Genomic DNA, 17,781 nt, shown 5'->3' with positions numbered 1-17,781 from the left:
AATTAAAATAACCTAAAATTAATTTAAAATCATCATTCAAAAAAAAGCGTGAAAAAAATTTATAATATTTTATAAAAGAAATTTACGAATTTTGAAATTAAAAAAAAAAATAAAATGAATATTTTTATTTGAATTTTTTTAAATTTCAAAATTTTAATTTTTTTTTTAAATTTAATATTGGAGAAAATTAAATTAAATTAAAAAAAATAATAAATAAATAAATTTAAAAATTTATTGATAATTAAAAATCAAAAAAAAAATAAATAAAAAAGAAATTAATTAAATTTATAATCAAATTAAAAATTTTAAAGAAATTAAAAATAACCGAAATGCGCTAGTGACTAATGATAAAAATTTTTTTAAAAAATTTTCGACTTAATTTATTGCTTTTTGATGTCTAATTTATTGATGTTGTTGGAACTTTTGCTGTGTAATCGTGGTGATGATTTGTGTTCATACAGCCGTCAATTATGATTATTTCATCAATTAATTTATCATTGCGATCATGTACGAATTTTTTTAAAACATTTTTTTTGTCTTTCTAGAAATCCCTACACACACGGAAGTACTTGCATCACATACGATGCCGTCAATGCAGCTTATTTGGATGCCAGAAAGAGAATTCGTGTCCACTATCCCAAAGGTGACTGGAAAACTGAAGATATTGCCTCCGTTGGAGAGTTGATTCTTGATATTTCGATCCAACTTGCCAGACAGTGAGTATTAATTAATTTTTTTTCTAAAAATTCAAGTTTTATAAAAAAATTCTTTTAGATATGGTTTGTCGTACGAAGACATCGAAAAGGGACTTCCCACAATTGACACCTCAAAAACGCTCATCCGTGAAGTTTGTCCGCCCTTCTTGTCGGGCGTCGAATGTCGTCCCGGAAAATATCGTCGTGTCGATGGTTTATGCAACAATTTGGAAAATCCAACGTGGGGTGCTGCCATGACGCCGTTCCAACGTCTTATCGGTCCCTTGTACGCTGACGGCATCAATGCACCACGTATTTCCGTTACCGGTCGTGATTTGCCATTATCGCGTGTCGTTTCGCGTACCATCCATCCCGACGAAGGTTACCACGATCATGCTGGAACCGTTATGGTAATTGCCTGGGGTCAATTTATGGATCACGATTTCACGTTAACCGGAACGCCACTCGACCCGATCAACAGAAACGATCCCGAGGAGTGCTGTCATCGTCCGCTCCACTTGAAGCATCCTTACTGCAATGAAATTCGCGTGCCTGACGACGATTACTTCTATCGCTTGTTCAAAGTTAAGTGCATCGATTTTGTGCGTGGCTTCCCATCGCCAAGAGCCGGCTGCAGACTCGGCTCGCGTATTCAATTCAACACTTTGACATCCGTTATCGATGGAAACACGATTTATGGCGTCAACGAGAAATTCACGAGAAAATTGCGAACCGGTTATGGAGGTTTGCTTCGCATGAACCCGATCTTCCGCGAATATGGATTGAAGGATTTGTTGCCCTTGAAGTTGGATATCCCAGATGAAGGTTGCACGCGTCCCAACAAAGACATGTATTGCTTCGAAGCCGGAGAAATTCGTGTGAATGAACAATTGGTCTTGACGACGATGCATACATTACTTGCACGTGAACATAATCGTGTTGCCGAGAAACTTGCTGAAATTAATCCTCATTGTAAGTTTTTTTTGCATTTTTTTTTATTTAATTTTTTTTTAAATCTCAGTCGAAAATATTTAATAATATTGGTGATTTTTAATTTTTAAAGTGTTTTTGGTCAAATATTTTAATTAAATAATAAAAATTAAATTTTATAAAAAAAAAATAAAAACGGATTAAAGCTTCATAAAAATTAAATTTGTATTTTTAATTAAATATTGAAATGTAATTCGAAATTTTTTAACTAATTTTTAAATCAAATATTGATTAAAACTTAATTTATTTAAATATTAAATTAAATTAAATATAAAATTAATTATCAAATTAAAAAAATTTGAATTCGAAATTTTTTTTAATTTTTGTCTCACAACTTTTTTTTCCTATCGGAACATGTTTTTTCATATAAAAAGACTGAATTTTAATATTTTTTGACTGATGTAAAAAAAAATTAAAGAAAAGTTTCATCAAAACCAGTTAAAAAATTTTACAAAAATATATTCAGAAATTTTCTGATTTTTTTTTTTTTTTTTTTTTTAGAAAAATAAATATTTTTTAATTTTTTGTTTGTAATTTTTTAACGTTTTTGGATGTTCAACGTTACTTTTTAACATTTTAATAATTTAACATATTATTTTTTTTAAATTTGAACGCAAAATTAGAGAAAAATTAAACAAAATTACAAAATTAAAAAAAAAAAATTATTTTGGCTACGTGACTTTAAAAATTTCCTCCTGTATTTAATAGAAAACGTCTTATTTAAGCAAATTTACCCATTCTTTGGTATATTCAATTACACTTTATGATTTTTTATTCGAAAAATTCCTAAAAATATTAAAAATATTCTAATTTTAATTTAATTTTTATTTTTCCCAAAACAAAAAATTGGAAATATAAAAATTATTCGCCTTGATAAAAATTAATTAAAAAAATATTTTTCAAAAAATAATTAATTTTAAAATTAAAAAGATAGCATCAAAAATTAAAAACTTTATAAAAATTATCAAAAGTAACAAAATTTTTATTAAATATTTTTTTCTACCTCTAGGGGATGACGAAACTCTCTTCCAAGAAGCACGTCGCATCAACATCGGTGTCATCCAACACATCACCTACAACGAATTCTTGCCAATTCTCTTGGGCAAAGAAGTTATGGAGAAATTCGGACTTTTGCTCCAAAAAGACGGCTACTGGGACGGTTATGATCCACATGTCAATCCCTCAATTATTGACGCTTTCTCTGCTGCTGCCTTCCGTTTCGGTCACTCTTTGTTACCGACTGCCGTTGAACGTTGGTCCAAAGCCCACAAATTCATTGCTTCCAAACGTTTGTCTGACCTCATTCGTCGTCCTTACGATTTGTACCGTGCTGGCGTCATCGACGAGTACTACATGGGCTTAATGAACCAAGTTGCCCAAGCCATGGACGACTCAATCACGCAAGAAGTCACGAATCACTTGTTCAAGAAGGAAGGAAATCGCTTCGGTATGGATTTGGTTTCGTTCAACATGCAACGTGGACGTGAATTTGGTGTGCCCGGCTACATGGAATACCGTAAATTCTGCGGATTGCCAACTGCCAACAGTTTCGAGGAATTATTCGGTGCCATGCCCAACGAGACCGTTCGTCGTTATTCATCCATTTTCGAGTAAGCCCTTAAATTTTATTTTTTCTTTGAATTTTTAATAAAAAAAATTTTTTAGATCTCCTGCTGACGTCGATTTATGGTCTGGTGGCGTTTCTGAGCGTTCCTTGCCCGGCAGCATGTTAGGACCGACCTTCGCTTGCATCATTGCCACTCAATTCAGCTACGTTCGTCGTGGAGATCGTTTCTGGTATGAATTACCAAACCAACCGTCGTCCTTCACACCGGAACAATTGCAAGAAATCCGTAAAGCCAGTTTGGCGCGTCTCATTTGCGACAACACTGATTTGATTGATACCGTTCAAATTTACCCGATGGTGTTGCCAGATCATGAAATGTGAGTAAAATTTTGAAAAATTGCTTTTTTAATGGAATAAATTTAATTTTACTAAAGATTTTTATTAAATTTTTTGTAACAATTTTTAATTTTCAAATATTTAAATTTTTAAACAGAAATTTTTAATTTAAATTTTGTTTTATTTATATTTTTAAATAAAAAAATTATTTAAAAAATATATTTTTTTTTGTTAAATGAAATTATTAATTTTTTAATTTTATTATTTTTATTATTAATAATTTTTAATTTTAAAATTATATTAATTTTTTAGTTAAAAAATTTTAAAATTAATTTTAATTTTTTTTTAAATTATTTTTTATTTATTTATTTTTTTTTCAATTTAAAAAAATATTTTAAAAAATTTTAATTATTTTATTTAATTTTTTTTTTAAATTTAATTTAAATTTTACTTAATTTTTTTAGTAACCCACGTGTGCCATGCAAAGCCGGAATCATCCCAAGTATAGATTTAACAAAATGGGCAGATCATGATCACGGACATGCCTCACCAAGCCACTACGTAAGTCCTTTTAGACCAAAAATAAAATATTTTTCTAATTTTTTTTATTAATTTTTTTAGCACGTTCTCAATGACATTTCCGACACAGTGGTAAGCTTCAGAAAATAAATAAAACACTTTAGCTAAATTATCATGTACAGAAAAATGCACAACAACAAAAAAAAATCATCTCTCTCTATCTATCTATAATTATTTTATTGTAATGTTGTAATTTGACGCGTACATTGCCTCCTTACTACTCATCAAAAGCATCATCTTTCATAGAATAAAGACTTTTTACAGCAAGTTAAGAAATAAAAAACCATATTTTTGTAGTGAAAGTTGAGGTGCATTACCATTGTTAGACGTTGAAGAGTTATTAAAAAGGTCAAAATGTTATTTTTTAACCGGTTTATCATCAACGACGTACGACCTGCCGCCGGTTCAATAACCTCCGATCTCTGACAATGAAATGCACATGCAAAACAGTAAATAAAATTAACGAATAAATGGGAAAAGGGTTCTCATAGTTGCCATATTGTTACACAAAAAAAATAAAATAACGTTCCATTATATAAAATCGAGGGACGAAAAGAGCTTCTTTTATACAGCAAAATATTTCGAACTTTTTTCCGCATTCATGACACACAATTGGGTTAAAAGCTCTCTCTATTTCCCCAAGTAGAAATTCTACAAAAAAAATAGAATTAAGTTCCATCAAAAATCAATCGAAAATTTTTTATACGTAAAATCCTATTTTAGTCTTTTTAGAAAAAATAAATTTAAAAAAAAAACAAAGACTTAAAATATTTGGAAAAAAATTAAATATTTTTTCGATTGATTGACCTCTTCTTTCTAGAAATTTTCGTCATTTTTATTTTAAAAAAATCTTAGATAATTTATTTTTTATTAGTTTAATATTTTTTCGGACCTTTTTTGGCAGAACCTTCAAAAAAAAATTAATGTAAATAAATTTTAAAAAATGACGAAAAAATAAAAATGAGCAACGAACAAGTAATTTTAAGTTTACAAAATGGAAAAAAATGAAGAAAACATGTAAATATTATTAAAGTAATTCATTTTGTACCATAAAGAAGTTATAAAAATTTTCTTGTTTTATCGTTTATAATTTAAATTTATAATAAAAAAAAATCTTTAAAAATTGAATCTATGCTTATTTATTTTTTTTAGATCAGTCCACACTCTTAATCCCTAAAAAGCACCGCCAACTATTTATTTTAAAATATCCTTGCACTTTTCTAATTATATTATTTTAGCTTTATTTTTAGAGAAATAATTTAAAAAAAAATATTAGAATAAATTTTTAAGGTAATGTATATAAAATGTCTGTAAATAAAGTAGAAACGCGCTTTTTCTATTTTCTGCTATTATTTGACGGATATTTTTTTTTACTAAATGACAGACGAACACTGACAGGTTTGTAAAAATAATTAAAATTTAATTTTGACAACTACTTTAGGAAATTTAACGGCCAAAATTTAATTAATTTTTTCAGAATTAAAAAAAATATTTATACCTAAATACTTTTTCTTATGAAATTTTTGAGAATAAAATTTATTTTTTAATTTTAATTATCAAATTTTTAAAGAAATTTCTTTAACTTTTGCATTTTAAAATCATTTTTTTTTTCTAAATTTTTCCATTTTTTGTGTTTTTTTTAAATTTATTTAAAAATATTTTTCTTGGAAAATGGCTTTCTTATAAAAAATAATTAAAATTAAAAAAAAAGAAGTTAAAAATTAAAATTAAAAATTGCTTAATTTTCATCAATGTTTTTTTTTATTTTTTCCCATTGGATTTTTGAATTTTTAAATGAGAGAAAAATTTTGGAGTTAATTTATTTTTAAATAGTTTAATAATTTTCAAATAATTTAAATAAATAAATTTACTCTAAAATTTTTCTCCCATTTTAAAATTCAAAAATCCAATGGGAAAAAAAATAAAAAAAAACATTAATTAAAATTAAGCAATTTTAAATTTTAACTTCAATTTTTTTTTTATTTTAATTATTTTTTTATAAGAAAGCCGTAAACATTTTTAAACAAAATATTGAAAAATTAAAAATAATTTTAAATTTTCAAAACACATTTTTTAGAAAAATTAATTGGCCTTACTAAAAATAAATAAAACAAAGCAAGAATATTTTTTAGCAAAAAAAAAATTAAATAAAAAAATAAAATCTTTGATAATTCGGGAACATAAAAATAAACCCTCAAATATTTAATAAAATAAAAAAAATTATTATTTACAGAACGAACCGCTACCACTGCGAAAGTACAAACGACAATTACGTCGCATGCACACCCCAAACATCTCTCCCTACAAGCATCCACGTCGGTATTTCCAACTTCGCCGCATCAAGCGATCCACTGAAACGACCGAAAGCGAAGCTGCTCCAAGTATGACTTACGCCTCTTACATCAAGCATTACGAGCCCGTCTACGAAACCCGTTACAAAGGAAATCCCTTTGAAAATAAACGAAAGGACAAAAAACCACCCACCAGCGTTCACAAATCCGTTCACAAAACAAAGCCATCCGAACTGGAAGATCTCGCCGACGACCATTTCTTCCACGATCAAGTCCGTCGCGACAGAAAATTAAAAGATCACTCACTGAAAAAAGACGTCGAGGTGTTTGATTTGAAGCCAATCCGGAGAATTGAGGACAGCGATGAAGAAAAACCGACCGAAAAACCAGTAATTTTGACGAAAGATTCGGAAGAAAAAAACTTTGAGTTCGTTCATGACTCAAAAAGGCTGGGAAAAAATGCAAAATTTAAATTTAACTTGGAAAAAGAGCTGGAAGGACTCAAATGTGCCGAGTGTGAAAGCTTGGATTCCATTCCGGAGAGCGAAGAAATCGAAAGTGACCAGGAAAAGGCGAAAATCATCGACGATTTTCAAAGTAGAGTATTTAGTAGAAGGGAAAAACAGGTAAATGTGTAAATTTTTTTAATGTTAATTTAGCAACTAAGAGAACTCCTAACCGGAAGAAAGAATAAAATTTTATTTATTTTTGCTTTCACGTGTAAACTTTGGTTTATTTTCTTTGTCATAAATACTTTTTTCGCTGATAACTGTTAAGCAGAAACGTTTCCATTCGACATTTATCTTACAAAACTAAACAAAAATTAGGAACTAACACGAGACCATCAGCACGCAGTCTCCGGTCCATTTAAGCTTCAATTTTGTTCAAAAATGGCGCAATTGAGGCGATATCCTCGCAATCTGGAATAATTTTTCCCTTGAATTTGACGCAAGCATCAGCGCATCGCTCGCCCTCGAAGTAACTGCCAAACATTTTCTTGCATTGTGCGCAATTACGGATGCAAACACCAAGAAAATCAAAGCCTCCCATCAAATCTGCAAGTGAAAAGTTGTGAAAAGTCACGTGGTTGCGATTTAAATTCTTACCTAAGGCGGGATTGGCTTCAGTTTGTGTGGCAGCTAGCAATGCAAAGGCAACGACGATGAAGACAACGGTCAATTTCAATGAGGATGAAGCCATGATTTGATTTAAATTCTGCGGAAGAAAGCAAGACAGACGTGATTTTGCAAAAAAAATATTTATAAAGTTGTCGTTTGATAAATTTCCAACGATGGATATCGCATTTTTATATCGTTAACCACGTGGCTTTAAAAAATTTTTGGTCACGTGGTTTATTAATTTTTTGAACTTGGTGTCCTGAAAAAATTTCAAACATCGTGACTAGATTTTTTTTAAAAACCACGTGACTTGAAATGTTTTTTAAATAACCTGACTTGAAAATTTTTCAAACCACGTGCCCTTATATTTTTAAACCACGTGATCAAAGTGATTTGAGGAGTTTTCAAACCAAATGATTCAAAATTTTTTAAACCACGTGACCTGCATTATTTTAAACCACCTGAGAAATTTTCAAACCACGTGACTTGAAATAATTTTTAAATCACATGATTTAAAAAAATTTTAAACCTAAAGAATTTTAGACCACGTGACCTAAAAAATATTTGAGCCACGAAAATTGAGAAATTTTCATAAAACGTAACTTGATCTTATTTAAACTACGTGACTTGAATTTTTTTAAACCACGTGATTTCAAATGTTTTTCAAACCACCTGACTTGAGAAATTTTGATTTTAAACGGAATAATTTTAAACCAAGTGACTTGAGAATTTTAAAAATTACGTGATCTAAGAAGTTTATAAACCACGTGGTTACAAAATTTTTAAAATCTCGTGACTTAAAATTTTTTAAACCACGTGGCTTCAGAAATAAAAAGTTTTCAAAGTTTTTTCAAAAATTTGTCACGTTTCGTGAATATTTTTTCAAACCACGTGACTTGTTTTTTTTTCTAAGTGTGATATTTACGTGCCCTAAAAATTTTTTAAACCATGTTTAAAACCACGTGGCCTGGGAAATTACCTAACTTCAAAATTTTAACCCACGTGACCTGAAAAAACTTTAAGCTACGTGACTTGAAAAATCTTAAAATCTGAGAAACTTTAAAACCACGTGACCTTTAAAATATGTTAAACCACGAGACTTTAATCCCAGAGTAAAACCGCATTTTTTCTTCAAAATGCGGTAAAAAAAAATAATAATTTGCACACAATAGCCGAAACTAAATCAGGTCGTCAGACAAGTTGAATAACAATAAAAATTTTGTGACGTCTGTTGTTACCTTCTAGTGGATCTTGCGAAATAGTATTTCAATCGAAAAATTTGTAAATTTTTTGTGAGTTACTTTCCTACTCTTGTCAATGCTCAAACTTAACTGGTTTTGTTGTGGTAACGTCCATTGTATTTATACAAAATCACACATTTTTCTTGCAAGAATTTGCCTTTCGCAGCGGCGCAAAATAACGTGTCTGGTCAACGAGACGTCGTACATGGAACGTAGGTACGGCAAAGACAGAAAAAGGATCCACCACATGACAACTTCCTGTCTTGTCGAAACATTCTAGAGAGAAGAGTTATGGACAATGCGATGATATATTGCTCAACTTGCGCGGTCTGTGTGTGGAGTAGAAGAGATAATTTAATGGAATAACTTAGTTAAGATCATGCTGTGTCGTTCTTCTTTTTTTTTTTTTGACTGGATCGAAGTGGATTGAGATCAGGTTTTGCGGTTTATGTGATAGGCGTTCGGTTAAAAGAATAAATATAACGGAAATTTTTTTTTCGCTAAGTTGCGGTGATATATGAGGGGTGATTAGTATAGACGAAGAGGTGATTGTCCTCCCGAATTGATGAAATTTTGGTGAAAAGTCTGATTTTTGTGAGTAAAAGTTGTCTAGAATAATTCTATGTAAAATTTCATTCGTTTTTTTTTTAATTTAAAAAAAAATAAAATTAAGTTAAATTAATTTTTTAATAAATTCATTAATTAAATTTAAAATTTATCAATAAATTTGAACTTGCTTTAAAAAAATAATCATTAAATTTCAATTAATTTTTGTTTTTTAAATTATTTATTTTATTTCGATTGTGAAAAATTTTGTGACGAAATTATACCTATTTTAAAATAATTTTTATTTTCCATAAAAAAAATAAAAGAAAATATTTTTCTAAATTAATTATATTTTTAACTTTTTTCTAAAAAAAAAATGTATTAAAAATAGGTATTCTTGTTAAAATAAATTAAAATGAGTATTTTTAACTTTTAACAGTTTTTTCACTCATGAAATAGAATTATTTTTATTTAAATTTTTTGACAAAAATTCAAAATATAGAGACTTTAACTTTAATTTATTGAGCCTTTTAATAATTGAATGATTCACAACAGTAGGTAAGTATCCTTAATTTTTTTCTTAGAAAAATTATTAAAAAATTTCTTTCTTCATTTAAATTATTATTTTTTTAATCATTAATATTTTTGAAAAAAATATTTAAACTAATTTTTTTTCAATCATTTTTAAAAAAATAAAGAAAATTTTCTACCTAGTTCCAACCAAGAAATTTCTCAAAAATCAGAAAAAAATCTATTTTGTTTAAAAAAAAACAAAGAACTTTTAATGACAAAAAAATAAAAACAACACTTTTTGGTTTAAAAACATTTTTATATTTTATTTTATTTCATTTTGGAAAAAAAACTCGAACAAAATTTTTCTTGGTCTCTCTTATTTCGGATCCAAGTCTGATTCCATTTGACGTAATACATCAGCTTGGAAGTTCCAGCATCATGCAAATTTATCCATTTCTCCTTGCACGAGTTACTACATTACTCACCTCTTTGGATAGCTGCTGCTGAACGGTTGAGAGAAAAAATTAACAGATTAAAGATCAAATGCATAAAAAAACGAATTTCACAGAAGTGGAAACATTAAAAAATAAATTTTTAAATAATTTATAGACTTGGTTGATTGTGATGATGATAAACTTTTTTTTAAAGGTAAAACTTGTGTGATGTGGGGGACAAACGGAAATATTTTTCTCTCATTTTTAACTAGACAAAATATTTGAAAGTGCAACTTGAAGTCCATGGGAGTGCACTTGGCCTACTATATAAAATTATTTTTATCATATGATTTACTAAGAAATCGTGAAATTCTTTTCTAAACATCAAAATTCTTCAAAAAAAAAAAGTGATTCACACGTGGTCGAAGATTTATCGATAAAATAATGAGAGTTAATCAATCAATTTGTTTATTTTGGTTTAATATTTATATATTTTATGATAATTTACCGTTTTTATACCGTTAATCTTTTTCATGCCGCATCGTCCGGACTTCCGCAATTCTGGATTATTTTTAAGTCATTTTTTTTTTTGCACATACAAAAAACCGTGTCGGCGTATAGAACTTTAATGTCGCACATTTTTCATAACTCGGTAAAAGGCGAATACCGAATAATACCAGTTTCTTGTCTCGGAGTGATTTTTACATTCTTTTCCTCATATTTGAAGAGTTATTTTTAGTTTCATTCATTTGCATGTGTCTGCCTGTGCTTTGTTGTTGATGTCACTTTTGATTTTTCACACAATTAATTTTAAATTTTTTCGATTTGTTTAAATAATTTGATATCGAAACGAGCTTTCCGAGGAAAAATTGGTCTGTCCGTATGTAGATTCGAGAAATTTTTAAACGAAATAAAACATAAGAATATTTTTAATTAATTTTAATTTATTTTGATTTTTTGTAAAAAAATAAATGAAATAAAATTAAAATAAAAAAAATTATTTAAAATTTTGTAAGATTTTGAATAATTTATTTTTTAAATAAAAATTTAATAAAAAATATTTTTTTAAATAAAAAAGGAATGAATAAATTTAAAATAATGAAAAAAAAATTAAATTTTTTGCTTACGGTTTTTAAATTTTTTAAAATTATTTTTGCATTTTTTTTTTTCACCAAAAAATCAAAATAAATTAATTTTTTTTCTTTTGATTTCCGCAAATTTTTATTCTTGATTTTATTTATTTTTAATTTATTTATTTTTTTTAAATGAAAAAAAAGAAGATTAAAAAAATGTCTTGAAAAATAAAATTATCTAAAAGTTGAATAATACGCTTACGTCCGTCGAATCCATCGAAGTTTTACTAAAAATCGTTAATTAATCGGATGCTTTTTTGGTATAAAACCAATGAAAAATTACGAGACTTTCACTCTAGGATGCTTTCACACAGAAGATTTTGTAAATGCCAAACGAAACCCTGAATATTTGTTTTTTTTTGTCAATATTTATTTGTATCATTTTAAAATTTGTTATTTAAAATATTTTATACACATTACAATTATTTGTTGCATAAATGAATAAATTTTTTCCTATTTAAAATCGTCAATATTAGTAGCTTTTATTATTTTATATAATAAATAAAAAATTAAGAATTTACGTCTAATAATACAACTTCTGAGAGGATTAAGAACGAATTTCTATACAAGGATCTCTTTCGTCGTTTTGTGGTGCGAAACCCTTCTAGAAGTTTTAGTTTTTTTTTTTGTTGAATCATTTTGCTATTTTTTATACATTATTTTCTCTTCATTTCATTTTGTTATTTTTTTTTTTTTTTGCTTTATATAAATATTGCGTTTAGTTTGAATAATTTTCTATTTAAATAAAAAAATATTATTTTTTTTCTCATCTGAAAAATATCAGAAAATGGTCTGTTCAATTAAAATTATTTGTATTAACACTTAAACCTATGAAGCAATTGTAGCGGTCTCATTTTATCCTTTTTCGTTCACGTCTTTTATCGTTTCTTTCATTTTTTTTTTCTAAGGAAACCCGGATATTTTTCGGTGATACTTTTTTGTTCGTTCAATTTTTGATTTTTCAATTATTGAAATCGTCGATTTTGCATCCTAGGTGGACCTTGATTGTTGCTATAAAAAATAGATCAAATTTATTTCTGGTGTGAAAATTTCGAAAATTTGAGACGGTTTGGTAGAGTTTTGTGGACATAACTAATGACGCATGAAACGGGTAAATAACGCATAAATTGACAGTCACGCGACTGTGTTCGCAATAATAGTTTTCGTTAAAGGCCGCATATCGAGGACAAAACACAAAAGAAAATCGAAGACGTTCGGAAATGGAAAAACTTACCGTGGCCCGGGTCCTCCTAATGGAGGGAATTGTTGATTGTATGCCTGGTTTGAGCCTTGGTTGGGACGTCCGCCAAAGTTTCCGCTATTGTTGCCGCCACCGCCGCCGCCGCCAAAGTTACTAAAATGAGAAAAATTAATATTTTTTAAACTTCATAAAAAACATAAAAACAAAAAAAAGCTTTAAATTTTCAAATTTAGTTTAAAACTAAGAATATTCAATAAAAAATTATTTATTAATTTTTTTTTTTGTTAATTTTTTTTAAAGATAAAAGTTTTGTCAATTAAAAATTATTTATTAATTTTTTTTTTTGTTAATTTTTTTTAAAGATAAAAGTTTTTTTAATTTTTATTATTAAAATGATTCAGGGGGAAAAATAAAAATAATAAAAAAATAAGGTTTTGACATTTAATTTTAAGCCGTTTAAAATAAAATTTAATAATTTTGTTTAAAATAAGTTTTTAAATACGAATTTCGATAAAATTTATTTTTAAGCTTTTACTCTAATTTTTTACTTAAATAAAAGTAAAAGTTTCAATTTTAAAAAAAAAATAAATAAAAAAATTTTCAATTTTCACACAAAAAAATGGTTTTGTAGAATTTTTAACTTCTTTCCAAATTTTTTTTTAGAAATTCAAATGTAGTTTAATACATTTAAATTAAATCAAAAATATAAATAATTTATGAAATTAAGGGTTTTGTTAAAAAAAAATCAAATAAAATAAAAATAAATAAAAATTGAAGAAAAAAATAAGAATTTTCTTTGGAAAATTTGCTTTCGTAAAAATTATTCATTTTTTAACAGTTTCCAGCAATTTTATGAATATTTTTCATGGTTTTCTAGATTTTTAAATGAGACATCAGACAAAACTTCTGATTTCTTTTGAAGAAATTTTAAAATCTCTTACCTTCCTCTGTTGAAATTCGGTTTGGGGCCTCCTCCTTGCGAATTAAACCCTCCGCCTTGCGAATTAAACCCTCCGCCTCTATTAAAACCTCCTTGTCGTGGGCCACTATTGTCATTCCGGTTAAATCCGCCTTGACGGAATCCTCCTCCGCTGCTGCCCCCGCCGCCTCCAGGAGCTCCTCGTTGAAATCCGCCGCCGCCGCCGCCACTTCTTTGTTGCGGTCCACTATTATCGTAGGGCAACGCAAATCCTCGTCTATCTTGATTGCTAAATCCAAAGTTGTTGTCATCGAATCCGCCATTGCCACCACCGGCACCTCCAAAAACTGGCGGAGGTTGCATCGGTCCACTATTCATGTCATTTCGTCCTCCACGGTTGAAGTCATTTCCACGATTTCCACCGCCGCCGCCGCCATACGGATTGTTTCGTCTCATGGGAGCATCACGCCCGCGACGCATCGGACCTCCGCCATTGTTATTGCCACGCATTGGCCCACCTTGTCTCGGTCCGCCTCGTTGGAATCCGCCGCCGCCGCCGCGAGGACCTTGATTTCCATCTTGTCGCTTTTGTCCGCGATCCTTAATGCGACCTGGCTCCACAACAATGGATTGTCCATTGAACATCGTGTTATTGAGCGACGCGATGGCATTTTGGGCCATTTCTTCCGTTTGCATCCAAACAAAGCCGCACTTGTTCATGATGTCACATTCGGTCACAACACCGAAATTTTCGAAGAGTCTCCTGAGTTCTTCGGGTTTTGTGCCACCCGGTAGGCTTCCAACGAATACTTTTGTGTTCTGTAATGAGAAAAATGAGGAAATTAGACTTAAAAATGCAAAAATAAACAATGTTATGAAATTGTGGCATCCTTTGGCGTCTTATTATTTTTGTCCATAATTTGTGTAATAACGAATTTTCGCGAAATCTACGAATATCAGCGGGAACTTTGAGCTTCAAGGACTTACCGGAATCATTTTTCGTCTGTAAAAAGTGGGTTTTTGTCAAGGATTTTTAATTAAATAGTTTTTGTTTTTAATAATTCGGGGAAATCTACGTAGACATCACTTTCAGTCGTCTCATTTTCGATCGAATTAGCAGGTGGCGATTTCTTATGCTGCTTGAATAGGTGGCGCTGCTTTATAATTTATATTCGTGTTTAAATAATTTGACCGTTGGAAGTTCATTAGGGAGCTCTCAGGCCTATTTGAAGACATTTAAGGTTTTTTGGCGAGTTGGGAGCTCGAAAGAACCGATTTTACCTCCTGTAACCTGAAATCTTATCTCCCAGATTTTCTTTTTCTGATTTTGACTCCACACACTCAACAAGGTCTTTTTAGAAGCTCAAAAAGTCCAATTTTGGTCTTTTGAAAGCTTCTATAGATCTTATTTCGCTGTCTTGCGATTGTTGAAGACCTGGAATTAAACAAAAATTAAGAAATCGATCCTAATTGAAGCTTCTAATGAGTTTTTTTAGTCAAAAGTTAATTTAATTTTGACTCATTCTCAAGAAAAAGTATTTTTGACCCTGAAAAAATCATAAAATTGTCAAATTATGACTAAAATGATAAACTTTTATGTTTTTTTTTAATTTACTAAAATTTCCAGAACAAAAATTTTAAATTTATATGCGTGAAAAATGTTAAAATTTATTTTCTTCACTTATTCATGTAAAATCTTCAAAAATAAATTTGAAATAAAAATTGTATCAAATGTTTTATTATTTTATTAACGATGGAATTATTTAAGAAATTAATAAATTTATTTATTTTTTAAAAAAATAATTCATATAAAATTCAAATTATAACTAATTAATTTATTTATTTTTAATTTTTTAAATTTTTTTGTCAATATTTTTTAATTTGATTTTGTCAAAAAATTTAAAATATTAAATTTCAAAAATAAAAATTTAAAAGAGCATTAAAAATTTCATTCATTTTGAAAAAAACAATTTTCAAAGCCACAAAAAGTTAATTTACACTTAATAAAATTTAACCATCCAATATGCAGTTCATCATTTTTTAAAGACACGATTACCGTCAAAAAATAATTACAACCCATAATTTAATTTAATTTAATAACAAAATATTGCACAAAAATGGCATGAACGAAATTCTAATAACTAAGTAAATAGCTAAAACTTACAACAAATAACGAAAAATATATAAATTAAAATGACACTTTGAATACAAATTTTTCATTTAACTTTTGAGGGCAACTGATGCATGTGAATAAAAGTGCATGTTGCTTTTGAAAACGATTATTACTAACTAACATGAATCTTTTGAAACAAAATTGAAATAATAAAATGAAGAGTGCATGGCACAAAAAAAAAGAGTAAAAAATCGTAAAATCAAACAAACAAAAAATTACAAGAGGTATTTTTAATAAAATATTTTTTTTGTGGTTAAAATAGAACACACGTTCGCATGTTTCATTAAAAAACGAGCATTTACTTAAGATTTGGGTGGTTGAACTAGTGCTTTAATAATAACATCTCAGACACGAGCACGCATGAATGAATGGTAGTACCATCTCACTTAAAGTTTTAATTTTACTTATTACATGATTTTTATATTAAAGCAGGATCAAGATTGAACAATTTCATGCTATATTGTTATTGTTATAATTTTACGTAACTGATTATTGTTGTTTTTAACAAAATGTAATTGGATGCAATGCATGAAGAAGATGCAAACGCAGATCAGATGATGAAGAGGGTGATACAGGTGAGATATTTGTTTTATGTTATATTTTATTCAGATCAGATCAGATTTTATTTTTTAGAAAATTATAGAAAGCTCCGATAAATTACGAAAATTACAAAAAATAAAAAAAATATATAAAATGTTTAAAATTAGATATTTCAAAAGTTATTTTTTTTTTTTCATTTATAGAGAAACCTTTAAGTTTTCTCTTTTTTTTAAATTATAAAAAAGTTATTTTAATCAACTTGAAATTTTGGCAAAAATTCAGAAAAATATAAAAAAATTGAAAAAATCTAAATTTTGATTAAAATTATTAAAACATTTTTTTATTATTTTAATTTTATTATCATTATTTTGAAAAATTTTTAAGATAAAATTAAATTATTTCAATATTTTATTTATATCTTTCAAAAATTCTTGCTTTTTAAATCTAATTAATTTTATTTTTACATTGATTTTTTAAATATTTAATTTTTAATTGCATTTATTTTAAATTAAAAATGTAAAGTTATGTTAGAGTTATGTTTTATTTTAAAAACAATAAATTTAACAAAAATTCCTAGTCAACATGTTATCTGATACTTTTTACTACCAGAGCAAATTTGACCAGAGATTGTTGCGTTAAATATATTATTTAATCGTTTTTCATCATAATTTTTGGTCTTCCAGGTTTTTTCTTGGACAAAAAAGGGATCCTTGCCACCGAGCAAATGTCGCAAATACAAACACCGTTTTGTACATTTTTCATTATTGCCTTTTCCTCGTAGTTTACCATAAAAATCTCCTTATTGGTACCCAATTTAATTTTGCATGTGTTGCAAATTCCTGAAGGTAAATTTTCATTTTTGGCATCGAAATCAGGATATTTTTCTTGAATTGCACTTGCAAGTTTTTCAGTTACGCGACGCCCATTATTTCTGGTTTTCCCGAAACAAACAACACAGACGGCTTTTAACGATTCCAAGTGATCTCGAGCCTTGGTATTGTGACGCATATTTAATTTTAATTTTTTTTTATTCTTTTTATTAAATATTTTATTATTCTTTTTTTTTGATAACTGAAGTAAAATTGCAAGCCTACTACAGTAATTTAATTTTTTTCTACGTGTCACTTTTTTAGAAATCCTTATCACATATTTTTAATGTTACACTTTTTAATTCAGAAAAAATGTTAAAAATTAGATTTCAATAATTATAATTTTTTTATTTAATATTTTATAATTAATAAATTAGATAAAAGTTCCCAAAGTTAAATTTATTATCTTAAAAACATTTTTTTTTTCAATCTTAAAAAAAATCATAAAAATTTCTTCTTTCCAAATTTAATAAAAAAAATCATCTTAAAATTAACAGATTGTTTAATTTTTAGTATTTTCACTATTTATTATAAATATATAAATTTATCCCTTTCCCGGGCCAAAATTTTTTCAATTTTTTGCGCGTTTTGAAATTTCTCTTAAATTTCAAAGACCAAAATTCAAAAAATATTTTT

The 17,781-nt window shown here is 27.8% G+C and overlaps 2 protein-coding genes across 4 annotated transcripts in view; one reads left to right on the top strand and one right to left on the bottom strand.

Annotated features, from left to right (window-relative positions):
* The window catches only part of LOC134835281 (peroxidase), a 30,372-nt gene extending 23,276 nt beyond the window's left edge, over positions 1-7,096 (top strand). Inside the window, exons 3-9 of the mRNA XM_063850153.1 lie at positions 546-716; positions 775-1,667; positions 2,695-3,295; positions 3,351-3,629; positions 4,053-4,149; positions 4,210-4,239; positions 6,401-7,096. Of these exons, the coding sequence (XP_063706223.1) occupies positions 546-716; positions 775-1,667; positions 2,695-3,295; positions 3,351-3,629; positions 4,053-4,149; positions 4,210-4,239; positions 6,401-7,096 (2,767 nt within the window). The remainder of the gene's footprint in view (positions 1-545; positions 717-774; positions 1,668-2,694; positions 3,296-3,350; positions 3,630-4,052; positions 4,150-4,209; positions 4,240-6,400) is intronic.
* A 3,148-nt stretch (positions 7,097-10,244) lies between these two features.
* LOC134834355 (heterogeneous nuclear ribonucleoprotein 87F-like) lies at positions 10,245-14,652 on the bottom strand. 3 transcript variants are annotated; one of them, XM_063848988.1, is made up of 4 exons: positions 14,551-14,652; positions 13,586-14,382; positions 12,678-12,797; positions 10,245-10,379 (listed from the first exon to the last, which is right to left on the bottom strand). In XM_063848988.1, the coding sequence occupies exons 1-4, from the start codon at positions 14,557-14,559 to the stop codon at positions 10,358-10,360; spliced, it is 948 nt and encodes a 315-aa protein (XP_063705058.1). In that variant the 5' UTR covers positions 14,560-14,652; the 3' UTR covers positions 10,245-10,357. The 3 variants fall into 3 exon arrangements, with proteins under 3 accessions (XP_063705058.1, XP_063705060.1, XP_063705057.1); XM_063848990.1 differs by having other exon boundaries at positions 10,246-10,376; XM_063848987.1 differs by lacking the exon at positions 10,245-10,379 and adding an exon at positions 11,811-12,454.
* Positions 14,653-17,781: the final 3,129 nt, after the last annotated feature.

Source organism: Culicoides brevitarsis, chromosome 3, assembly GCF_036172545.1.
Source record: "Culicoides brevitarsis isolate CSIRO-B50_1 chromosome 3, AGI_CSIRO_Cbre_v1, whole genome shotgun sequence".
Lineage (NCBI taxonomy): Eukaryota > Metazoa > Arthropoda > Insecta > Diptera > Ceratopogonidae > Culicoides > Culicoides brevitarsis.
This window is presented reverse-complemented; position numbering and strand designations above follow the sequence as displayed.

Coding starts and splice junctions, on each gene's coding strand:
- LOC134834355 (XM_063848987.1), bottom strand. Junction 12,798..13,585: donor CCGAATTTCAACAGAGGAAG/GTAAGAGATTTT, acceptor TTCTCATTTTAG/TAACTTTGGCGGCGGCGGCG. Junction 12,455..12,677: donor TTAGGAGGACCCGGGCCACG/GTAAGTTTTTCC, acceptor TATTTTTTATAG/CAACAATCAAGGTCCACCTA.